At 41.3% G+C, this 23,696-nt stretch overlaps 1 protein-coding gene across 1 annotated transcript in view; it reads left to right on the top strand.

Annotated features, from left to right (window-relative positions):
• DMD (dystrophin) overlaps nucleotides 1-23,696 on the top strand; it is a 2,039,083-nt gene that overhangs the window by 1,663,349 nt on the left and 352,038 nt on the right. The window contains exon 57 of the mRNA XM_040468816.1: nucleotides 6,957-7,113. Within this exon, the coding sequence (XP_040324750.1) occupies nucleotides 6,957-7,113 (157 nt within the window). The remainder of the gene's footprint in view (nucleotides 1-6,956; nucleotides 7,114-23,696) is intronic.

Here is a 23,696-nt window from a genome sequence, read left to right as displayed (position 1 = left end):
TTTGTAATCAATCCTTTATATTTCTGTGATGTCCGTTGCAACTTCTCTTTCATTTCTGATTTTGTCTGAGTCCTCCTTTTTTTTGTGGTCGTGGTAAGTCTCCTGCCAGGTAAGTATTGAGTCCTCCTGTTTTGTGTGTGGAGTCTAACTAAAGGTTGATCAATTTTGTTTATCCTTTGACAAAAGCAGCTCTTAGGCTCGTCGGGATTTTCTCTTGTTTTCAAGTGTCTATTTCATTCACCCCTGCCCTGATCATTAGTATTTCCTACCTTCTAGTAACTTTGAGCTTCATTTGTTCTTTTACTACTTCCTTTCAGTGTCCGATCAAGTTGTTGATTTGAGAGTCTTCTTGCTTCTTGAGGTAGGCCTGGATTCCTATAAACATCCCTCTTAGAACTGCTTTTGCTGCGTTCCAAAGCTTTTGAACCAATGTGTTTTCATTTTCATTTGTCCTCATTTTCATTTGGCTTCCTCTGTGATTTTTTCATTGACCTATTGGTTGTTTAATATGTTGTGTAGCCTCCACGTGTTTGTGTTTCTTCCAACTGTTTCCTTGGGACTGATGGCTAGTTTCATCCTGTTGTGGTCAGAAAAGATGTTTGATATGATTTTGGTCTTCTAAAATTTATTAAAACTTGTTTTGTGGGTTATCAGGTGATCCATCCTGGAGACTTTTCATGTACACTTGAAAAAGAATGTGTATTCTGCTGTTTGGGGGTAGAATGTTCTGTATGTATCTGTTAAACCCATCTGGTCTAATGTGTCGTCAAAGCCACTGTTTCCTTATTGACTTTCTGTCTAGATAATCTATCCAAGCTCTAAATGAGTTGGTGAGGTAGAGTAAAAAGAGTCCCGGACTGGCATTTGGGCCACCTACCTTCTCTTCCAGCTCTGTTACTAACTTCCTAGCATATAATCTCGAACATGTCACTTAACTGCTTCCGACTTCAATATTCTGCCTCACTGAAATGAGAAAATTTGATCAGAGGCATGGATAGACTCTTCAATTTCCCTAGCAATTCTACAAATCTATTATTTTTATTTCTGCAGTTACTTTTGATGAACCTAGGCAAATTATTGACATTTTCTACATTGGTTTTCTTATATTTTAAATAGAACTGATGAAGTTCAAAGATATGGTGTAAGAGAAAGCAAATAAGATGTCTTGGAGACAAATGAATACTTTAATTGAAATTGTATAATAGCATCTCATAAATTAGTTCAAGGAAAGTATACGCCATCTGTTCCATATGCATTATCACGTCGCATTTTATCCAAGAGGTATAAGAAGAGAAGTAAACACTCAGAGATAGTTGAGTGCCATAGAATGAAAGAAAATACTGTTTTAGGTGGGAGAAAAATAAAATAAAAAATTTTTACTTGCATGCATACATACATGTATGTGCACATTTTCTCTCTTTCTCTCTCTCTCTCTCTCTCTCTCTCTCTCTCTCACACACACACACACACACACACACAGTTATTGATGACAGTATCCAACACCTGAATTGTGATTAGTCAAAGAAGTGTTTCTCATTCTAGAATATTCTATATCCACAACCTTGCATTTTAATTTTGAAAATATTAATAATTTGGGAAGTGGTCAGGTGACTGTTTTTTCCTTAAGAGCTACATATGAAGATTTCAGTTCATTCTGTCACCAGAATATATTGTCAAGGTTTTTGTATATACTATTAACTATGAGAAGCACATTTGTTATCACTGTAATTTCGGCAAAATTTACATTCTGTGAGGTTTTTTTGACTTGGGAGAAAAACTTGTAAATGTTAGATACGAATACTCACTCTTATGGAATTCTGAATGCTAATTTGAAAGGCGAGAGTGCCAACATTATATAGTCCACAGCAGCAATAAAGCTCTTAGAGAGTCATCGGCACTAAAAGTTAGAAGAGTTCAGAGGTTTGTCTATAATGGAGAATAAAGAAAGAGCAAAGGTAGCATAGTCTTTCTGCTTTTGAGAAAAAATGCAACTTGGACATTGACTATTCCTGACCTTCTTTCTCTTACTCTTGAAATGTTAATTATGTGTGAAAGTTGGAGTTCATGGCCAAGCTGGACACAAAAGAAACAAGAAAGTTTACTTCTCTTTGAGTGTAATTCTCTCTCTTCATTTAAAGTTCCACAGCTCCCGTTTTATGTCTGCGATTCCTTATTATTTCTGCCTTCTTACCTTTTCTTTCTATATGCTTAAGTGCTATCTGATTACACAAGGGTGCCCAAGATACACGGGGGTACGTCATTAGTTTTATAAAGGAAGTCAAAGCCCGCCGGTGGCTCAGTCAGTTAAGCATGTGAATCTGCATTTCAGCTCAGGTCATGATCTCATGGTCCGTGAGATTGAGTCCTACATCGGGCTCTGCACTGACAGGACAGAGCCTGCTTTCGATTCCTTCTCCTCTCTCTCTCTGCGCCCCGCCCCCTACTCGTGCACACACGCCCTGTCTCTCTCTCTCTCAAAATAAATAGTTTTTTTTTTAAAATAAAGAAAGGCAAAGTGAAAAATGAATCCAATGTAACACATTTTTCTTTAAGAATACATGCCTTTCAGGGGCGCCTGAGTGGCTCAGTCGGTTAAGCATCTGACTTCGGCTTGGGCCATGATCTCACAGTTTATGAGTTCAAGCCCCGTGTCAGTCTCCGTGCTGACAGCTCGGAGCCTGGAGCCTGTTTTGGATTCTGTGTCTCCCTCTCTCTCTGCCCCTCACCTGCTCACACTCTGTCTCTGTCTCTCTCTGTCTCTCTCTCAAAAGTAAATAAACGTTAAAAAGAATCCATGCCTTTCAGAGTAAAGTTTTGTTAAGAATTTCCAACTAGGCTTCAACGCAATCATACTTGAAATATCTGTGTCTAGAGAAATCACAACCACTTAAGCAGCCCCTATAATTCTTAGTACGCTGATACTGAAGACTTCCTTAAAGAAGAGCATTACATCCCAACACACCTAAAGGTTCTGCATTTTACCGAAACCTTCCAAATGGTGGAAGTTATCTGCTTATTAAAGACCAACATGTGCCTTGTTTAAAGCTAGTAGCCCCTAAGCTCTTGTCTTCACTAATAAAGATGAATAGAAAATGGTTGAAGCTTAAGCATGCCCCTTCAAACCTCCACTTTTATTTTCTGTTGAGTAGGTAGAGGTAAATAGAGTATATTTGCTAATTGGCAGGAAATCTTTTGGCTCGGGGATCCAAGCATTTGGTGAAAACCACTAAGGTTAAAGATTTCTTCACATTAGGAGAGTTTGCAATTTCTACTTCCCGTGTCTAAACACAATAGCTCCAGCTACAAGCTTCAGCTGCCTTTGAGCCTTTGCATCTCAGTTTGCACATTTGCAAAACAAGAGGCTTGACGAGAATTTCTCAGGTTCCTTCCAGCCCTAACAGCCTAGGATAAAACCTGGAAGGGGGAAAAAGAAAGAGTCATTACAAATAGAAAGAAACAGTTTCCGAAGAGACATTCCCAATACAAACATAGGTTAATCACTTAGAACTATTTGGTGTGCAATCTCGAAAATCAAAACGGCAGCTGCTTTCAGCGACTGCGCTAGAAATGTGTCTCGAAAACCCTTCACAAGCTTAGCATGGCCACAGAAAATGTTTGGTGAGCTCTTGGTGTGTCATTGCATTTAGATCGCCTTCAAAATCATGTCACTGACAAATGCCACCTTTGCCCTGTGGAGACCAAGAAGTAACGTTTAGGACATGCAGGAACTACTTTAAGAAACTCTTTCTAAAATGGGGTGCCCGGCTGGCTCAGTCGGTTGAGCGTCCGACTTCGGCTCAGGTCATGATCTCACGGTCCGTGAGTTCGAGCCCCACGTCGGGCTCTGTGCCGACAGCTCAGAGCCTGGAGCCTGCTTCGGATTCTGTCTCTCCCCTCTCTCTCTGCCCCTCCCCCGCTCATGCTCTGTCTCTCTCTGTCTCAAAAATAAATAAAACATTTAAAAAAAAGTTCTTTCTTAAAGAATGGCCCTGGAGTGCACCTGCTAAGTTGTGAAGGCTCTCGTTAAAAGTACAGAAAGTCTGGAGGTGGAACCTGGGAGTCTATACCCGAAACAAGCTACTCACGTGGTTTTTATGCACCCTGAAGTTTGAGAACCATGGCTTTAATTGGATACCTTCGTAAGCGTGGTTTTCATTCAGGAGCCATAATCTGACTACGTTTCTCCTCTCCCTCCTTTACCCAGCATCCCTTGTCCTTTATGAAACTTTTGGTTACGTTTGTGTCACCGCTCTCCAGCCCCAGCAAGGGAAAGAAACAGTCATTTGATACGGAGTGAAGGTGATCAGACGTTCCCAAGTGTTAGACCTGACTCCGCACTCTAGATACACAGCAGCCTTTTCTCCCCCCCATCGCAGGTCCTTTTTCCCCTCCTCCATTAACTGCCTTGACTGTCCTGCGTCCGGGCTCTTAACCATCTCCCCATCTCATGCCCTGAAGCTCCTCTTAGATCCTTTAGAAGTAAATTCCCTGGGTCCCAGAGCAGTTTTTTCCCCTGGGGACACAAAGGGTTTCATTGACCTGTTAATGACTAGTCAGCACCATTGTACCTAGACCCTGGTTGTAGCCCCGCCTTATGTAAATGAAGCAGCCCCTGGGGGCCTCTGGCAGTGCCGTGGCTTGGCTCTTCAGCGACTTTATCTTCCTCCAGACCTCTCCACCAGGGGGATATTTTGTTTCCTCTACCAGACAGAGGGAGCAGGCATTAGGCCTGTCTACATTCTTCCTCACCTTCCCCTCTTCCTACTCCCAAGGCCTTATTGGGACTCCCAAGGTCCCAAGACCTAGCGACACTCAGTACTGCTTTATTTCATCAGAGCCTCTTCTTTTCCATGCCGCGCATCCACGTCTGGACTGTATCTCCCTCCACCTACTTCCCCACACGTCCTGTTTGACCGCTTCCTCCCCCTTCAAGGGGACCAGGCTGCAAATTCCAGACACCCCAGGGTGTCCCTGTAAGCAGTGATCATCGGGTGCCATTAAACAGCGAAAATCTTGCATAGGGAATTCTCGCTTGGGCTTCTCATGGAAAAGCAATCATTGAAAGGGAAAGGGAAGAGAAATGGAAAAGGACTTACCTCTACCCCTATATGCAGTCTGAACTATTATATTTAATTCATGGCATTTATGGTATTTGGTGATTTGTTTATTAGATAATAATGCCCTTAGAGTCTTGAACCACTTAATTTCTCTGATGGAAAGGCCTTCCTGTTTTTCCAGACACAATGTTTACATTGCTCATAATAGAAAGACGGTTCTGACCATTTGGAGAAGTAGAAAGCTGAGGGAATAAACCACCTCTAAATCTACCTCTGGGAGATAAACGGGGTTGGCATTCCAGAATTTTTTCATGCCGGAGTCAAGTGTGTGTACAAAAATAGACAAACATACACAAACGTTTTAGAAAAATCGATTGTAGACATTTTTGTAACCTACTTTCTCCCTCAGCAACTGACGGGGTGATCTTTTCCATATCCCCTAATATATGCTGATGTCATCGCATTGGACAATGCATAGGATGCATAGGCTTTGGACATTGCATTGTAAGACTTAACCGTTATATATGTAATCTCTTCCCTAGTATGGGATATTTAAGTTGTTCCTACCTCGTGTCAATCCTAAGTGATGCTGCAAATAACACTTTTCTACCTATATCTTTGCATGATTTTCCAGTTACTTCCCTAGTACGCGATTTTTGCATTTTAGCTTGTGGGTCATTGTATCTGCACGTTTTAAAGACTTGTAAGTATCGTCCTTCCTAAAGAAAATGATCCCTCGGCAAGTTTGGAACAATTTAATTTCAGTACATAGCCACTATTTGGTGATTCTGTTTGACTAAGACCAGCAGGAGAATTGTATTTGAAATGTCAGGCTAAGTTATCAAACGGCAAAGGGAAATGTTTTTCTACCTGGTTGCTTTACACTTCAATCTTTGCAGCGTTGGAGACTATATTATGCTTGTGTTATAGACAGCATTAATTTTTATGAATTAATTAGTAATTGCTGATAATATATGAGTAATGCAGCCTAATTCTTGATTTACCTGAGGATAGAGCTTTGTTAACATTCCTCGCTTCTTCTTTGTTTTCTGGATGATGATTTATTTGGTTAATTTAGCTTCTCATCCTCAAGTGAAATGTGGGTTTTATAGCACAGACCATTCATTTGTATATTCTTAAATGGCTTCTATGGCTTAACATGTTCTAAATACAGTTGATGGTTAAGCACTCATTCTCCTGCCTAAATTATTCATGTTCAGGGCAGGCTTTCAGGCAAATGTCTGATTTTACTCTTCCACGTGAGTTGTTGTCTCGGTACATTTTACACAAAGGAAACAAAGCGGAAAATGTTGAAACTTGGTGAAAACAAATCCCAGGTGCACGCGAATAAAGAAGGGTGGAGGAAAAGGAGAAGCATATGGGAAGAGGAGCAGAAAGGAACAGATGCCAGATGGAAGGAGTCAATGGAAGAGGCTGCCTAGGGTGTAGAAATGGAAAAGTCAAAATGTGGGGAGAGACCTTTCCATTTCTCAAAGCCGAAAGAATTCCAGTACGAGCATGAGTCATTTGAAAACCGAGTGGTTTATATTAGTCACTGGGAGCAAAATTTTTTCTACCAGAAACATTAAGAATCATTGACTGCAACGCTGTGGAAAAGCAATCCATTCCGGTGTATATTTCATGCCGAAAGTCTCAGCATTCTGCATGTGGCAATAAATGTACAGCTAAACACTGTCTTCCCTCAAAATTGCCCTCAAAATGCCCCCATTATGGCTCGCAAAAGCACAGAGCTAGATTTTTATTGAGGACTGCTGTATGGTTCACAGTGGGTTTATGTACTATGGAACTAACCAAACCACTGTGCCTTTAATGGGATTATTGAAATCGTTCGTTACCATTCTAGATATGTTGACCTACTTTGTTCCTGCTGTTCTTCAGGTCTCATTTGGAAGCCAGTTCTGACCAGTGGAAACGTCTGCACCTCTCTCTTCAGGAGCTTCTGGTGTGGCTACAGCTGAAAGATGACGAGTTAAGCCGGCAGGCACCGATCGGAGGCGATTTTCCAGCAGTTCAGAAGCAGAATGATGTACACAGGGTAGGACATTTTTAAGACTAGTGCCTTGCACAGAGTGAGCATTCAGGGACTCTCTTAAAATGAGTTTGGGTTGAAACTGAGCTGACTAGAAATTGTTTTCACTCTGCCGATCCAGGAGTCAATTATAAATAATCCAAGCCATTATTATTTTAAATGTCAAAAGCGCCCACAGTAACAATATCCTTTAAGAAATTGCCCATCTCTGTTAGCGATTTTTAAAAACATTGTGTTAGGGAAAATATTAAACATATACAAAGGAGGCAGAATCCTCTAGTAAACAGCCACGAATCCATCAAGACTTCAAACAGTTAACAGCTCATGCCCGATCTTACTTCTTCTAGACCTCTACCGGTTCTCTATTATTTTGAGATAAATATCAAGCGTGGATCGTTTAACTCATAAACAACTGAGAAAGTATCTCAAAAGATAAGTTTCCACTCTTTAAATGGGACCACATTGCTACTATAATGCGTTTTAAATTTTATTCTAATGACTATCGGGCATTATTCAAATTTCCACTCTTAACATATATGTGTCTCAAATGTTTTAACATGTTTTTTGTTTCAATAAGAATTAAAATAAGCTTCACACATTGCCTGTGGCCAATTTGTCTCTGAAACACATTTTTTAAAACTTTTATTTTTGAAATAACTATAGATTGCCAGTGAGTTACAAAAATAGTACAGTTTCCCTCTATGCTTCACCCAGTTCGCTCTAACGGTTGCACCTTGCATAACTACACAACAATAAATACGGCTATGTCAACAGACAACATAAAAATGTACAGTTGCAACACAACTCGATTCACACTAGCTACCTTTCGAGCACACAGTAGCCGGTTGTGCCCGGTGGCTACCACATTGAACAGTAAGTACAGTTCAATGGGTTTGATCGCCTAGTGGCCACCATATTGAATAGTGCAGTTCAATAGGCTTGATCCTATTCAGGCTTGACACTTTTGGGAAGACTGCTTCAGAGATGGTAGTGTACTCCTCCATCATCAGGAGGTATGTAAGGTCTTGTTTTCTCTTTTGTGTGTGTGATTTGGGCAGCTGTCCGTGACCAATGGCTGGGGTTGGAATGTGATAATTACCTATTTCTATCATTTCCTCTTCGTTTATTAGCCAGAATACTCCTGGGCAGGGCGGGGGGGGGTCATTCATCTACTCTTTGGGCACGCAGTATGCAGTTCATATACGAGAGGCAGGATACTTTACCAGCCTTCAGAACAGCAAGTTATTCATTCACTAGCATCCTCCAACAGTGATTGATTGTTTCTCACTGTTTTTGTTTTCTTTTGCTCTTTGTCGTATTTCTGTTTTCTCTATTAGGCTCTGAGTGGGGAAGTCAGAGATTTGGTCTTGCTCACCTCCAAGACCCTAGTAGCTAGCAAAGTGTCTGGCATACACTGGATGCTGAGAAGTGTATTTGAAAGGAGAATAGGGGCGCCTGGGTGGCGCAGCCGGTTAAGCGTCCGACTTCAGCCAGGTCACGATCTCGCGGTCCGGGAGTTCGAGCCCCGCGTCGGGCTCTGGGCTGATGGCTCAGAGCCTGGAGCCTGTTTCCGATTCTGTGTCTCCCTCTCTCTTTGCCCCTCCCCCGTTCATGCTCTGTCTCTGTCCCAAAAATAAATAAACGTTGAAAAAAAAATTTTTTTTTAAAAAGAAAGGAGAATAAAAGGCACAAGAACAGAAATGAATAGCAAACCAAGTAAATGACTACCCGACAACCAAAGCTTGATTAAATGGTGTCACTTCTGTATGTTCAATGCTTAAAGAAAGATCTCTGTGGAGACATAGCCAAAGGTAGCATCTTCAAGAAAAGTCGAGGATTTCTATTATTCCAGAGAAGAGGATATAGACGATTGCTCAAAGGGAAGAAGACATGAGGGGAGATCCAGGAGTCTTTGCCAAAAAAAAATTGCCAAGGAAACTGACAGTTTCTCCTTTAGCAATTCCCCTTCCTAAGATCCAGAACACTAAATTAGCTTTGTGGTAGAGTGAGATATAATAGTGACGTTTTTCAAAATGTTCTGCCTTTGAATAAATAGTCCAAACACGCTGGTGTGTGTGTAGAAGAGCGTTCATTGAGACAGAAGGGAATTTTAAATCGAATGCATTTATATGATATAAAGAAAGGAGACAGAATTTCTACCAAAGGTGTAATTCCAGTCTACTTCTAGAAACCAAAGTTGAGTCATCGGACAAGTGCACTAGCAGTCAGGACAGACTCTAGTCACATTCCTCTGTAAGTTAGATTGAGATTGTTACTTTGTTCTTCAGCTATGAGATGAAGAATGTGATCCAAGTTTCCACAGTGCCTACTAGCCAGCATCTTATTATAAATACTTCCTCAGTGTCCCAGGTTATTGGCTTTAATGACTTGCTAACAGTGGTGAAATGTTAGTACTCATGCTCAGTCCTCTTACGCCGGAATCTCATGACCAGTAACACGCTTTGGGGAGACAGCGATGCTAGAGTTATGGGTAACGTGCACCAGACGGAAGTGAATTAATCCCCACTTGGCTGGTGTGCTTGTTCAGATACCCATCTGTCACCTTTCTTTAACTTCTCAGGACTTCCAGCCCGTTGATAACTCTGTGTTCTATACATGCGTTCCACTACTCCTCTCTCTTCACCTCCTTCCGAATCTAACTTAGGTTCAATCATAAGACATTTTATTTATTTTTTTTTTTAATTTTTTTTTCAATGTTTATTTTTGGGACAGAGAGAGACAGAGCATGAACGGGGGAGGGGCAGAGAGAGAGGGAGACACAGAATCGGAAACAGGCTCCAGGCTCTGAGCCATCAGCCCAGAGCCTGACGCGGGGCTCGAACTCACGGAGCGCGAGATCGTGACCTGGCTGAAGTCGGACGCTTAACCGACTGCACCACCCAGGCGCCCCAAACATAAGACATTTTAATAACTCTTCCCCAAGATGATAAGATCCTGTGCTTTATTATCTTTTTGTGGGTGCCATCTGCAAAACCCCCAAACTTGGAGAATCTAACTAAATACTTTCACCTGTCCAAACAACGACAGAGAAGACCACTGTAGTCACCTTTTCAGGATGACAAACCAAGGGTTCCATTGACCAGCCCAATACATCACTGAGTCAGTTTACCTCCAAAGTATTTCTTGGCTCTGTCTACTGCAGTCATCACCATAGTTACAGAAGACCATATCTCCTAATGTTTCTGCATCTACTCTGGCCACCCGACAATGCAATCTTTACATTTCAGCCAGAGCGATTTATGTAAAAACATACACTGAATTATGTCAGTCCTCATCTTAACACTCTTTAATGGCTTCTCAGTGCCACTGGGGAAGGACCAAAATCCTCAACAAGGCCCCAACCTTCTCTTTTCTTACTGCTCTTTCTCTTGCCCTCTGGACCCTAGCCATGCACCATGTTCTTTTGGTTTCTACAGTACTCCGTGTTACTCTCAGGTGGTGCTTTGAACATGTTGATCCTCTGTCTGAAGCCCCTCCTACCTACCCCCACGCCTTCATAATTTCCTGGTTAACATCTGATAATCCTTTACATCTTGGCTCAGACATCGAGCAAGCTTTTCCATGTTGCCCACATTTGACCAGATCTTCTTCTACATGCTCTCATACACAGTCTACTTTTCCCTCTGCAACTTAACATTCTTTGTCATCACATATATGTGTAATTTTTTGATTAATGTCAATCACTGTCACTAAACCATGTGCCCCAAGAAGCCTTCTTTTGGGGAGAGGGTTGTCATTTTTACACCCAGCACTTTATAAAGTGCCTAGTACAGAGTAGACACAAAATAGGTAAAGAGACAAAGGAATTGAGGAAGAAAGGGAAGAAGGGAAGGAGGAAGGGAAACAAACCAATCAGTGAGCTAATCTTAACCTTATTCATTCTTCTTTAGTTTACTGAGACCAAGGGCAGGGAAAGAAGAATAACGAGTGATGTTCCCTCCTAACTGCAGGATTTTTCTGTTTATTCCCAATTCAGCGTCCATTTGTACTGTGTAGAGCTACTTTGATGCCCACTGTTTTTACTTGTGGTCTGGCCCAATGTTTTCACGAGCTTCTCTTTGTATCCTTAAGAAACATTCTTGTCACAAAACACTCTCCTCCCTCAAAGAACATCATCACTCCTAAGTGTTGATGAGAGAACCATTTAGCACCCTGTTTACTCAGAGTTTTGTCACATTTATGCAGTAGCCCTTTTATAGTAGCAATGGAATGCCTGCCTAGTTAGTAATGCTCCTGGTGCCTGTTGGCAAAAAGAAAAAAGGAAAATCTTTGAAACTGTGTCTCTTTATCAGATCTCCTGAACTTACTTAGCAAGAGAGAAAGGAAATGTAATCAGTACAAAACTGTCAAGATCTAGTCTTTGACGGATTTTGTATTTGTAGACTTGTTTTACTTTGCCACATTTCCGGGATTATAAATCATCTTGCTCTTTATGGGTTTCTTGATTCAAATACTGTTGATATAGACTGTTTAGTATCAAGATGGGTCACTTGCCATCATAAACTTGTTCCCCACGTATTTGGTGTGTCACTGTTTTTCAAATCCCCTGCTTACCATCTATTGTAAATTATTAATGCCTCGGGTTGTCGCTTCTTATGGGAATACAAATCCCATTACAATGTCAGAAGTCGAAACTATAGGAAAATATTTTTCACTTTTCTTTTATATAAATCAGGATGTTTACGGAAGAGGCAATTTACATTTTCTTTGTGTATCGTTGCAGATTAATGATAAAATCTGATAGCACAACATCGTATGTCTTGTACTCTTAAGGCAAAAACCTACAGTCATTCTCAATCACCGTGATGGAGAGTTCATGTTTTTCTTATAGGGAAAATTCCAAGACATTCCACACAAGTAGTTAGGGACTGCAGTCTTACCCCCCCAAAACAATTTTCACCCTCATGGGAGTGGATCTTTGTTCCCCAAACCAGCCGGGCGGCATAACAAACTGTAGCTGGAATGGCTCTCGAACCTGATTAATAAAATAATGCTCCGTATGTTATAAATAATTAAAGCTCAAATATGCCTTCGCAAATATAAACTGACCGATTTTTATATCTTTTGAATACATTATCCAGGCTTTTACGGCCCCTCATTACTTGCCTCGCTAGACTGACTCGTTTTCAATTAGTGTGTATTATTCTGGTCCAGATATATTTTTAAAACTGACTTCCTTTGTTTTACTTGAGCGGTCACTAAAGTGATATTTATTACTTGTCTACTTCTGTGATTAACGTAGAGAGAGTTTTAAAGGAGCCCATCGTAGTGGGAAATTTCTAAGGAGAACGGCGATAAACCAGTGGCTTCTTCAACTCCCTTCCTCCTACCACAAATCCAAACGGAGAGTAGGTCTTGATTATAAGAACACTGTACATAATGACTTTTTGTTTGCATCTGTAGTAATGAAATTGTTTGTCATTAGGCTTTCATCTTTCACTTTAAAAATCTCTATAATTCCTTCCCTTGAGACCGTTAAGGACACCTTCAAAGCTTTCTAAGATTTTCTGGTTAAGATTTAGATGGAGGGAATCAATACATACATTATTAAAACAGTGGACAGAAAGCCATTATTGTGTGGATGCTGTTGACAAATGAAAAGGCTGGAATAAAGTAGTTTACTTGTTCATTTGTCAGGTCATATATTATGCATGTTCGATTTCCTCAGAAGTCACCACAAAGTGAGGGAGAGGTTTAGAAATTCAATAAAATTATCCTGGAATCACGTTGTTGATTATACATTTATTTAAGCTAATTCTGTCATCAATGCTAGCCTGCTTCCTTTGGGTACGTTTTAGTAGCTGTGTTAGCCTGATGAGTTCGCTGTGTTTTCTTTCCACAGAAATAGATTATGTCTTCGGGTGCCATTTGTGAATGTTAAGATTCAAGTCAGCTCTGTGTCAAAAAAAGAACAAAACGCATTGTTCCCTAGCACCTCTGAAAAACAACAAAAAAAGGTTGTGATAGGGTAATTCATTCCAACATTCAGTGACCTGGCCTCTTAGAGTTTCTGAACAAGTTTGCTTCACCTGCATATTCGCCGTTAGTAATTTCTACTCCCCACTGTCTGCCTCTCTGTGTTGGAAGAAACAGACAACTAGACATCTTTGTTTTGTTTTGTTTTGTTTTGTTTTGTTTTGTTTTGTTTTTTACTCAACAAGGCCAAAAGCTTATTCTTTAAACAGGCCAATAAAAGCGATAAACTCATAGCAAGGCTTGTAAAGAAAAAGACCAGGAAATATAATTTGACGATATCAGGTGGGGATAAGGAGAACGTGGCTGCAGGGCCTACGGATGTTAAGATAATAAAACATTTCACAAGTAACCTTTTACTAATAAAGTTCACAATTTAAGTCAAAATTCCAAATTTCTTCAAAACAAGACATTCAGCTACATCAAGAAAACAATTAGAAATCTGGATATTACTTTGGAAATAGACATCTTTTGGATCTATTCTGTATCCCTAATGGAGTAAGCTACTTTTGTGTAAGTTTGATATTTTATGCAGTCCTATTTAGGAATGCTGAATAGAAAAGATTTTAAAATTATTTTTAGAACGACATTTCTAGGCATTTGAGGGAGTCTTCTGAAAACTAGCTACATCATCAAAACTTGAGAACGGAGCCATCTAGGATTTGCCACTTTTCTTTAATGATCCTAACAAAATAAAATATGAATAATTTACAAATTGACTTCCCTACCAAAGTCCTCTTTCGAACCATGTCAAAATATTCTGACATCTGGAAAAACACCCTTCAAATGGTATTTGTGGAGGATGTTGCCTTTATAGAGCGCTTTGACACATTCATTTACTTTCAAATGAACCCCTGGTCTTTTTCTGTGTCCTTCCTTTTCCCAAAAAAAGCATTTTAGGGAACACTGTGCCATAACTCAGACTCCCTGGATGTATTGATTCTCTCGGTCGTTATTTATTGAGGGCCTACCCTGTGCCGGGGCTGAGGATAAAGGAGTGAACAAAATGAGACTCTGCCCCCACGGACCTTCAGATTTTACTGAGCACAACATGTAGTAAACCAATAAATTAACATGTAGGCTCCTAGCAAATCAGTGCTAGCAAGAAAAGTAAACAAAACAGGCCCAGAGAAAGAATGAGAGGTCGTGGCCCACCTGCAGAGGTGCTTTTCCTCCAAGGGTCCGAGTGAGCCGAGCAAAGACCTTGAGTGAAGAATATTTTAGGCAGAAGAAGCCATGAATGCAGAAGCCTAGATGTAAGAACAGGTTTTGTGCGCTCAAGGAATAACCGGATGGGCCAATGGTAGGTTGTAGAGAGTGTCAAAGGCCAGATGAGCGTTCATGTTGCCGGCCGCCATTTGGAGTAGATTTTATTTTGTGCATAAGGAGACACCACTGGGGGACCATAAGCAGGGATGACGCGAACTGGTTTTGGGTGTCCAGAAGTTGACTCTGGCTGCTCTATGGAGAATGGACAGTGGGAGGAGCAAAAGTGAAAGCAGGGAGAAAGTTAGGAGGGCGGTGAAGTCATTTGGGCAGGAGATAATAGTGACTTGGCCGAGAGTGGAAAGGATAGACGTGATGACAAATTATTTGACACAAGATATATTTTGAGGGTAGAGCTGACAAAACTTCAGATACATGGGATGTGGAATGTGAGAGGAAGTGAAGAGTCAAGGATGTCTCCGAAGTGTCTGATTTGAACAAGTGGAGAAATGATGAGACCATTTATGGAGGTGGGAACGACTTTGAAACGATCACGGATGAGGCCGTGTATGTGGAGCCAAACAAGTCTTCCGTATTTAGATTGTATCGATAGAGACAAATGGTACGATTCAGAAATTATTCACCACTGGGGCGCCTGGGTGGCGCAGTCGGTTGCGCGTCCGACTTCGGCCAGGTCACGATCTCGCGGTCCGGGAGTTCGAGCCCCGCGTCGGGCTCTGGGCGGATGGCTCGGAGCCTGGAGCCTGTTTCCGATTCCGCGTCTCCCTCTCTCTCTGCCCCTCCCCCGTTCATGCTCTGTCTCTCTCTGTCCCAAAAATAAATAAACGTTGAAAAAAAAAATTAAAAAAAAAAAAAAGAAATTATTCACCACTTACACTTGATGATCTCAGATTCTGGCGGAGCCTCCTGGGAATGGATATAAGTTAATTTGTCGCGGGGTCTCCCGATAATCAATTCATCTGTACTACTGCTACAGAAGGAATTTCCAAAACTTAGGGCTTAGGTTCAATAACTGAAGACCTAATTCTCTAATGACCATAGGAATAGTTTGAGCTTTACACCAGTGATTTCTCAAGGTCAGCTCAGAACTTAACAACATTATTGTCAATAGGAAGTGACTTCCCCAGCGGTTGTTGGAAGCAGCCCAGGCCTAGGATTTAGAGTCAAACAGCTGTTCAAGATGCCGCGTGGGCACTAAACTATCCCTCCATGGTATCACAGATCTGCAAGCAGGCTGGACTCTATTCTGGCCCATGCCCTTGATCTCAGAGAGCTCAACTTTTACTTTAAAAGGCTTCCAAAGAAATAAATCTCGACAAGGTGTTGATTAAGCACATGGCCCCCCCCCCCCAAACACTCCAAAATGTTTTCTCATTGAATACAATTAGATTTTTTTTTTCTGTAAGCATCTCAGGCTTGACGTGTGGCCATTTATTTTTCGACTCTGCTTGAAACTGATTCAGTCTCGCTTACGAAAGACGGTTGTTCTTGTTGTTGACTCTCAGAAACAACAGCCGAGATGTAGCTGATACCGTGATCCATTATCTTCGCTTTCATTCAGGAATGGAGTGGAAACAAAAATGGACCTTTTTTCCATCTTACTTAAAGACAATTATGTAGTCAAACTCTTAGAAGTAGAAATTGGAAAGGAGGTTGTGAAAACCTGGGGAGAGGATGAAATGGGAAGTTTCAGTTGTGCAGAAGGAATACGTTCTAGGGACCTGCTGTACGACCTAGTGCCTAGAGTTAACGCTACTGTGGGTAGCGGGTTGAACTAACTTAAAACTTTCTTAAGGAGTTATATCTCGTATTGGGCATTTTTAGTGCAATTTTAAAATATCGGGATGGTTGGACCTTTCCTTTATATTCCATACACTACATTTGTAGAACTTCTCTAATACCAGCCATTTCCGATGAAAATGAAGGGAATCCTCTGTCTTTTTGTTTTCTTGTTGTTCTTCTGTTCCTGCTTCTTTCCGATTTCTGTCTTCCATGAATCCCCATGAATTTGCCTTAGATTCTTAGAGGCAAAATTCCTGCCACTCCAGTTAACCACATTTCTGGATCTTGCCCCTTCCCAACATCTTGGTTTCAAGTTCATTGGGCTTTGATGCTCCCTAAGTTAGCATTCAGTAAATAAAACACTGGTGAGGTGTTTGAGACTCAGTAAACATGGTGGCTGTCTACGTGAGGAGTGTCACTGTGGTGACAGAATGTATTCAACTTTCTTTTCAGAAGTCAAAACAGTATGGGAGGCATATAGAAAAAGCAGAAACAATGTGGAAACTAGCCTGATCACATAGGGTGACAAAACTAAAACACTGATCAATTTGTAGATATGGCTGTGTTAATGTCCTTGTCCTGTGCCCGTTCAGGAACCACTTGTTGTCTGTGTGGCACCATTAGATCACTCCAAATTTTAGGGTCTGTCTAGTGTTCGCTCATCCCTTACCTAATGCTTCAGATTGGACGAAAAGCCCCAACCGAGCCGTTCTAACTTCTGAATGTGTGAGCATGAACGTCTCCTTCTAATGTGGGGCATGAACATCTCCTTCAGGGATGGAATCTCTAGGATTAAGAAGGCAGAGCAAAGAGGGCCTCCTCTTGAGGAAAATCCACTCAGCAGCTCAACGATTACATTCAGCCTTGGATCTGGCTCATAAGGAAAGGCCCAGAATAAGAGCTCTCAATTTTTCCCAATCGACAGCATTTAATTTTTTCTCTAATAATTCATGAGCCCAGGCTTTCACCCTCAAGCATGTTCTGCATCTAAATCAAACTGGCCTCCACATAACACACTCTGGTTTTCGAACTGGGTGTTCTGTTATGTGGTCAACAAAATTTATTATCCACTATGTGCCAAGCTATGGCTATAATTTTTATCACTAGGAATGCTGTCTAGAAGAGATCGTCTCAAATTGCCACCATGTAACAGGCCTATGGCCAATTAATGATCTAAACAACCTAAACACTTTGCTTATGGAACATTCCAGCTGGATGCGAGAACTTAGGTAAGGTGTTTAGTAAACCCCCCGCATTTTTACAAACGAGGACGCAAGGGCTCAGGGAGATCTTAGGCCTGGTTCTAGATCACCCAGCCCAGCTTCGGCCCATCCCAGACTTGAACATCCTTTTCACCACCACCTCCGTCCGCCTGGCAGGGTGATTCTGTCAAGTTCTGCTGACAAGTGTGAAAACGTACAGTCATTCCATGAGATTTCAGTCGGAGTAACACAAATATAGACTTGCCACCTCAGTGGGAATTTAGATAAAATTCAGCTCCATGGAAACTGCACATGGTTGAAAGAGATCTGTGTTTGGACAAGCGGGGGTTTTTACTCACATCCATAGCGATAGGACCACCATGTCTAGGTGAAAGCATTATCGCTTTTCTCTCAAAAATGTCAGTCCCTGTGCCCAGAGCTCTCATCCCGCCCCTCTCTTCCCTGAGGTCCCTCAAGCACGTCAGTGTCTCACGCTCTTCATCCTCTCTACACGTGGTTCTAAGCTACTTCTCTGTATGGTATTAATAGGTATTTGAGGTCAGATTCACCCTATTTGGTTTTTTTTCCCCCGTAAGGACGAGAGGCCGGGGAAAGAAAAATCAAATAATCAGTGACTCGGTTCTTCTCTATTACTTTCAGGTGTTTGTGTTTTTTTTTTTTTTTTTTAATTTCTGACTTGCTTCATGGCCATTAGGATTTTGCGCTTATGCGGCTTCCAAATGATTGTAATTCAGGGATCTTTTATTTTTTGCCGTCACTCACCTTCAGCCTGGCTTAAGATTTTCAGGATTTGGATTGTAAGTGACTAATGAGCTGATGGCCTTAGGCAAATCCCAACTTATCTGTACTTTACTCTGCATTGGTAAAACATTCAGAGTATAAAAGTATCACCACAAACATATCTATTCAGCCAAACTATTGGCTCCTTCAGGACAAAGATCATGTTCCTACATCTTCCCTCTCCTATACATAATGGATTCAAAATAAATATTTTTAATTAGCTAATTAGTCAGCCTACAGTCAGGCACCCAGTTGGTCAGTATTTGTGATACATAAATACTATCCGTCAGGGGCACCTGGCTGGCTCAGTGGGTAAAGCACGTGGCCCTTGATCTTGGGGTTGTGAGTTTCAGCCCCACAGTGGGTGTAGAGACTGCTTAAATAAATAAACATTAAAAGTCATAAATAAATGTTAACTATCAGATCATCTCACCTTAAAATAAATGGATTTACCTTGGCATGTCCCACTAGTACGCTTGTGTAGTGCATGCTTCATATAAATTGTTCTGTGAAACTTAGGAGCTGAAGGAAAAAGGTCAATTTAATATGCCTATTTTTCTTCATTTGTAAGACGGAATGCTACTTTCTTTTCTCAGAGGTGTTCTAGGTCTTAGTAGTTGCTTCTGGTTCCTTCCATATCACTGTTTTAGGCCCTTGGGCCTGGCTATCCTTGGAAAGGTAAAAAGGAGGCTGTGGGGAAGAGGATGAGTGTTAAAGAAAATAATTTGATCTGTTCAAAGGATTCCGGAAGTAGATATCTTAACATCTGAATATTAACATCTAACTAATGTAAAGGTTATTCTGTATGTGTCGGGAGGAAGGGCTCTATATCTGATACCTTTCTCACATTGGCACATGAACGAACCTCCTTGTCTGATTTAAAACATTAAGCATAACCTATGAGACAAAATCAGTATAGCATAGGAGTGTATATTTCCCCAAACGTCGCTCAAATAGCGTCAAATAGCCTGTCAAATACCTTTGACAGGCAAGGCGGTTATCAAAGAGTTAAGTCTCCTGACATTGAATGTTCTTGTTTTCGTTTTAAAATGTTTCCATCTTCCTTCCTCTTAAAATGCAGTGAACTCTTATGCGGTTTACGGTAAGTCGATTAGATGTTGAAAACTTGATTTGTCATTATTTTAATGCAGACTCTTCCTGAGTTTCTGTCATTGTTGTCTTTGTTTTTGCATTGGCTACATAAGCCTATCTCTCTTAAACTCCACGCTATGAGGGCCGCTGATACTTACTGCCTAGAACAGTGTCTCGTAAGTACAGGTGCTCAAAATCTTTTCAATGAACAAATGGAACAAGACCTTCCATTATCACCATGCTTCCAATGACATATTCCTATTTGTGGTTTTTTCCGCATAGTGAGAAATATTACCATTTTCTTTGTCTTCTGATTTTCTCGAACCAACTATTTCTTCCTTTTTTCTGGGGTTTTTAACCTCTCTTATATTTGGTCGAAATCTTCCCCACTTCTAACGATATAACACACAACCTTCTCTTCCATCCACTGTCTTTTCTTAATTTCAGACATCGATGTGAAAATAATGCTGTTTATGTCTTTGTAATGACAGAACTTCCTTTGTCTTTTCTTTAGACTCAGTTTAATCCTCAGTGACTCATATTTAAGCAATGAACTGTGCAGCTGTGATGTTGCTATGCCCTTGGCAACAACTCGAGGGGCAAACAAGTGGTCTCTCACAATGAATGTTCAGTTGTGACAATGGAATTGCATCATCAGGGTCTTGGACTTTGTCAATTTGATGGGACCTTTAAGATCCGTGTCCTTCTTTGACAGACCTCACTCCAATAATTGTCTCCACCTTCCCTTGCCTATGGCTTTAATATATTCCTCTCTGCCATGGTCACCAACTGGCCCGGGTTGCAGGCGACCGTCCTGGTTTTAGCATTCAGAGCCCCACTTCATGAAGTACTCCTCAGTTCCACACACACCAGGACGGTCGATGACCCTACTGGTAGCTTCCGTCTTTTACCCTGTGTTCAAACCATTCCCGTTCTAAAAGGAACGGACCGTCCTCTTGCATTGTAATCTGACCTGTCCTCTTCCTATCTTCCTTTCCTCTTTCTCAGAAAAAAATGTATACTGCACAGTTCTCATCTAATTTTTCTCACCTCTCATTACACCTTCTTCTCCCACTCACTCCTCAACTAAGCCGACTTCTGAGGTTACTGCCCCCCACTGAAATTGCTCTCACCGAGTCCTACGAACACGTCTCAGGGCTGCTCTGGCTTTACATCTGAGGGCCGTGATTGGACGCTCTCCATCACTTTCTTCCTCTCTCTTCAATAGTTCTACACTTCTCATTCCCCCCCCCCCCCCCTTTCCACCTATTCGTCCCACTCCTTCTTGGCCTCTCGTGGGATCTGTTTCCCCTGTCTGCCCGTACATTTTGTATATTCTCTAGAATATACTCTACTGCCTGAGCAATCTCGTGTACTATGTCATTTTAATCCTCATCTCTATGCATAATCATAGGCACTCAATGGATGTTAACTGAGAAAATGACTCCTAAATCTCCTTTTCTTCTCCCTGAACCTCAGACTTGGAGATTTCTGTCCTTCTGGAAGGAATGGTACCTCTCCAAGCTGAGCGTATCACGAGACAGATTCCCCCCTCATACTCGTGTTGAGTTTTTAATATTCGTCTTTATTAATTTTATCCCGAATGTGCATATGAAGTATCCTGGATCAGAGACTGATTTCTTTGAATTACCTAACAGGGAATATCATCACTGTCTCACCCCTTCTCACGGCCTTTACCCCAAGTCTTACTCCTGGTAAAGTAAGAGCCAGTGGTGAGAGCCAATGGAAACTTTTCCCACATGACTGGCTACATATTCCCTAGGCCAGAGACAAGGAGAAAGGATTTTTCTATTATAAAGGGGAAGGAAGCCTCCCGATAGGGTCTCCTTGGAAACATAAAGGGCCTGAGTCCTAACTCTAACCTTTCTAAAAGCCAGATAGCCCTATGTAGCTTGGATTTTACAAACTGGAAATGTCACCGAGGTCTGGGCTTTTTTCCCAACCTGTAAAGACCTAAAGAGAGAGCCACCCCAGTCTTGCTGACAACTTGGAACTTAACCTGGGAACTTCCTCTGGGCTCTAACAGTTTGATCCTCTTGGATGAGAGAAATTGACTAGACGAATGACTGCAGATCAGTTCCCATGGGAAGGTTCTCGGAGCCAGAGCTCTTTATAGGTGTGCTGAGAAATGCAGGAGGCTTTATTTCCTCGAATGCGGTCTAATTGCACCCAGAATTCACTCATCTACCCAACCTAGAAGCTAGAAGTCTTCCTTGCTTCTTCCTCTCTCTTATCACTGGCATCTATTCAGTCACCAAATTCCCACACCTCTACACTCTAACATTTTCCTACTCTATCCTTTTTTTTTTTTTAGCGGGGGGTGGGGGGTGGGTTCCACTGCCCTGGATCAGATCCTCATAATCTTTCAGTAAATTCTTCCAGTTGCCTCCTAACTGGTCTAATTCCATTTCTGCCCTTCTCAAAGACACACTCTGTATTTATGTCAGGGACATCTATTTGAAACACACACATGCCCACACCACTCTCCTGCTTAAATACTCTCAAAGCCCCCTGATCTCCTGGGGGCACCTGGGTAGCTCGGTCAGTTAAGTATCTGACTCTTTATTTCGGCTCACATCATGAGATTGAGCCCTATGTCGGGGTCCATGCTGGGCATGGAGCCTGCTTGAGATTCTCTCTTTCCTTCTTCCTCTGACCCTCCCCTGCTCACTCTCTCACTCTCTCAAAAAAAAAAAAAGAAAAAGAAAAAAGAAAGAAAGAAAGAAAGAAAGAGAAAAGAAAGAGAACTGGCCTACTTGAGAAAACTTGGGATGTGGATAATATATGCCATACTGTATTATGTCTAATGTCTTCACACATGTATTTTCGTTGGTTTTCTTCTCCCTCCTCTAATCTGCACTTCGCTGGCTAATGCACATTCATGCTTTAGAATTCTTCATGAATACTATCTTCTCTAGGGAGCCTTTCCCAATTTCCTTTCCCATATGATGCAAACCTCTAGCACTTTCCACACCATTTTGAAATTATTTCTGTGTTTGACTCTTCTTCTGTATACCAGTTTCTAAATGGGAGGGGTTGTTTTGCATTCAACTTTGCGTTTCTAGTTTCTTATACAGCTGCTGACACACAGTAGTTCAACAAAGGGAGCCATTATTATTTTATAATTAGTAATGTCAAAGTTAATTGCCTCCTATCAAGTCCAAATGGAGAGACTAGAAAAAATGATAATTTTTTTGAAGTTGGGAAAATTAAATGTATGAGAAAATATAAGAATACAAGAACTGTATACACATACACACGCGTGCACATGCACACACACACACACACACACACACACACAGATTTCAAATGAGATATTAGAGGGAGAATCAGCCTTACACGTAAGCAGAATAAATAACCCACCTACTCCGTATTATAATACCTACTCTGTATTATTTCAAGAGGACAAAAATATCTCACTGTACCGAAACTACATCCCCATCCAAAGACTGAATCCTAATATTTCACTTCTAGAACTTTATTATTTCAATTCAAACACCTTGCCTCGGGGCGCCTGGGTGGCTTGGTCAGTTAAGTGTCTGACTCTTGATTTTGGCTCCGGTCATGATGTCACAGTCATGGGATCGAGTCCCACATCGGGCTCTGCACTAAGCATGGAGCCTTCTTAAGATTCTCTCTCCCTCTCTGTCTCTGCCCCTCTCCCCCAGTAGCAATCTCTCTCTTAAAATGAATAAACATTAAAAAAAAAAACAGGCACCTTGCCTCTTTCCACTTAACTGTTAAGTAACTATGGAAGACAAATCATTTTGCCAAGTGTCAAACTCAGGATTTTTTTTTAAATTTTTTTTAACATTTATTTATTTTTAAGAGACAGAGAGCAGACAGGGGAGAGGCAGAGAGAGAGGGAGACACAGAATCCCAAGCAGGATCCAGGCTCTGAGCCATCAGCACGGAGCCCGACGCGGGGCTCAAACCCACAAACCGCGAGATCATGACCTGAGCCAAAGTCGGACGCTCAACCGACTGAGCCACCCAGGCGCCCCATGGATTTTTTTTGAATGATGAGGATTTTATCTATACATGTATCATATAATACAGTTCTGGAGCATTCCTACGACACAATACATCTGGAGTTCAAACGAGATGCAGCTAATTTTTCTCTCAGTAACAGAACAGGGCTAAATTTAATAGGTAACATTGCTAAAACTAGGGCAGAATTGAAAAGGGATTTGAATAAATAAGCTCTATGTCGGGGCAATTATTACTGTTTACACTGATCTATTAACATTTATGTGGTACTTAATACTTTCATTAACATCTTCACTTCTAAGATAGTAGAACCTGGTCCGTAACTATTTTCGATGGTTTCCAAGTATCTGTCAATTTATTCTAGCCTCATACGCTGTCTCACCACCGTTGGCACTCAATTGCGTATGAAGTTTATTGTTTTTGCTCTGTTTCTGGTGTGTTAGTGTTCTCCCTCTTTTCATCCGGAAGCTTCCTGAAGAC

Source organism: Herpailurus yagouaroundi, unplaced genomic scaffold (assembly GCF_014898765.1).
Source record: "Herpailurus yagouaroundi ecotype Mexico unplaced genomic scaffold, PumYag 67793, whole genome shotgun sequence".
NCBI classification, from domain to species: domain Eukaryota; kingdom Metazoa; phylum Chordata; class Mammalia; order Carnivora; family Felidae; genus Herpailurus; species Herpailurus yagouaroundi.
This window is presented reverse-complemented; position numbering and strand designations above follow the sequence as displayed.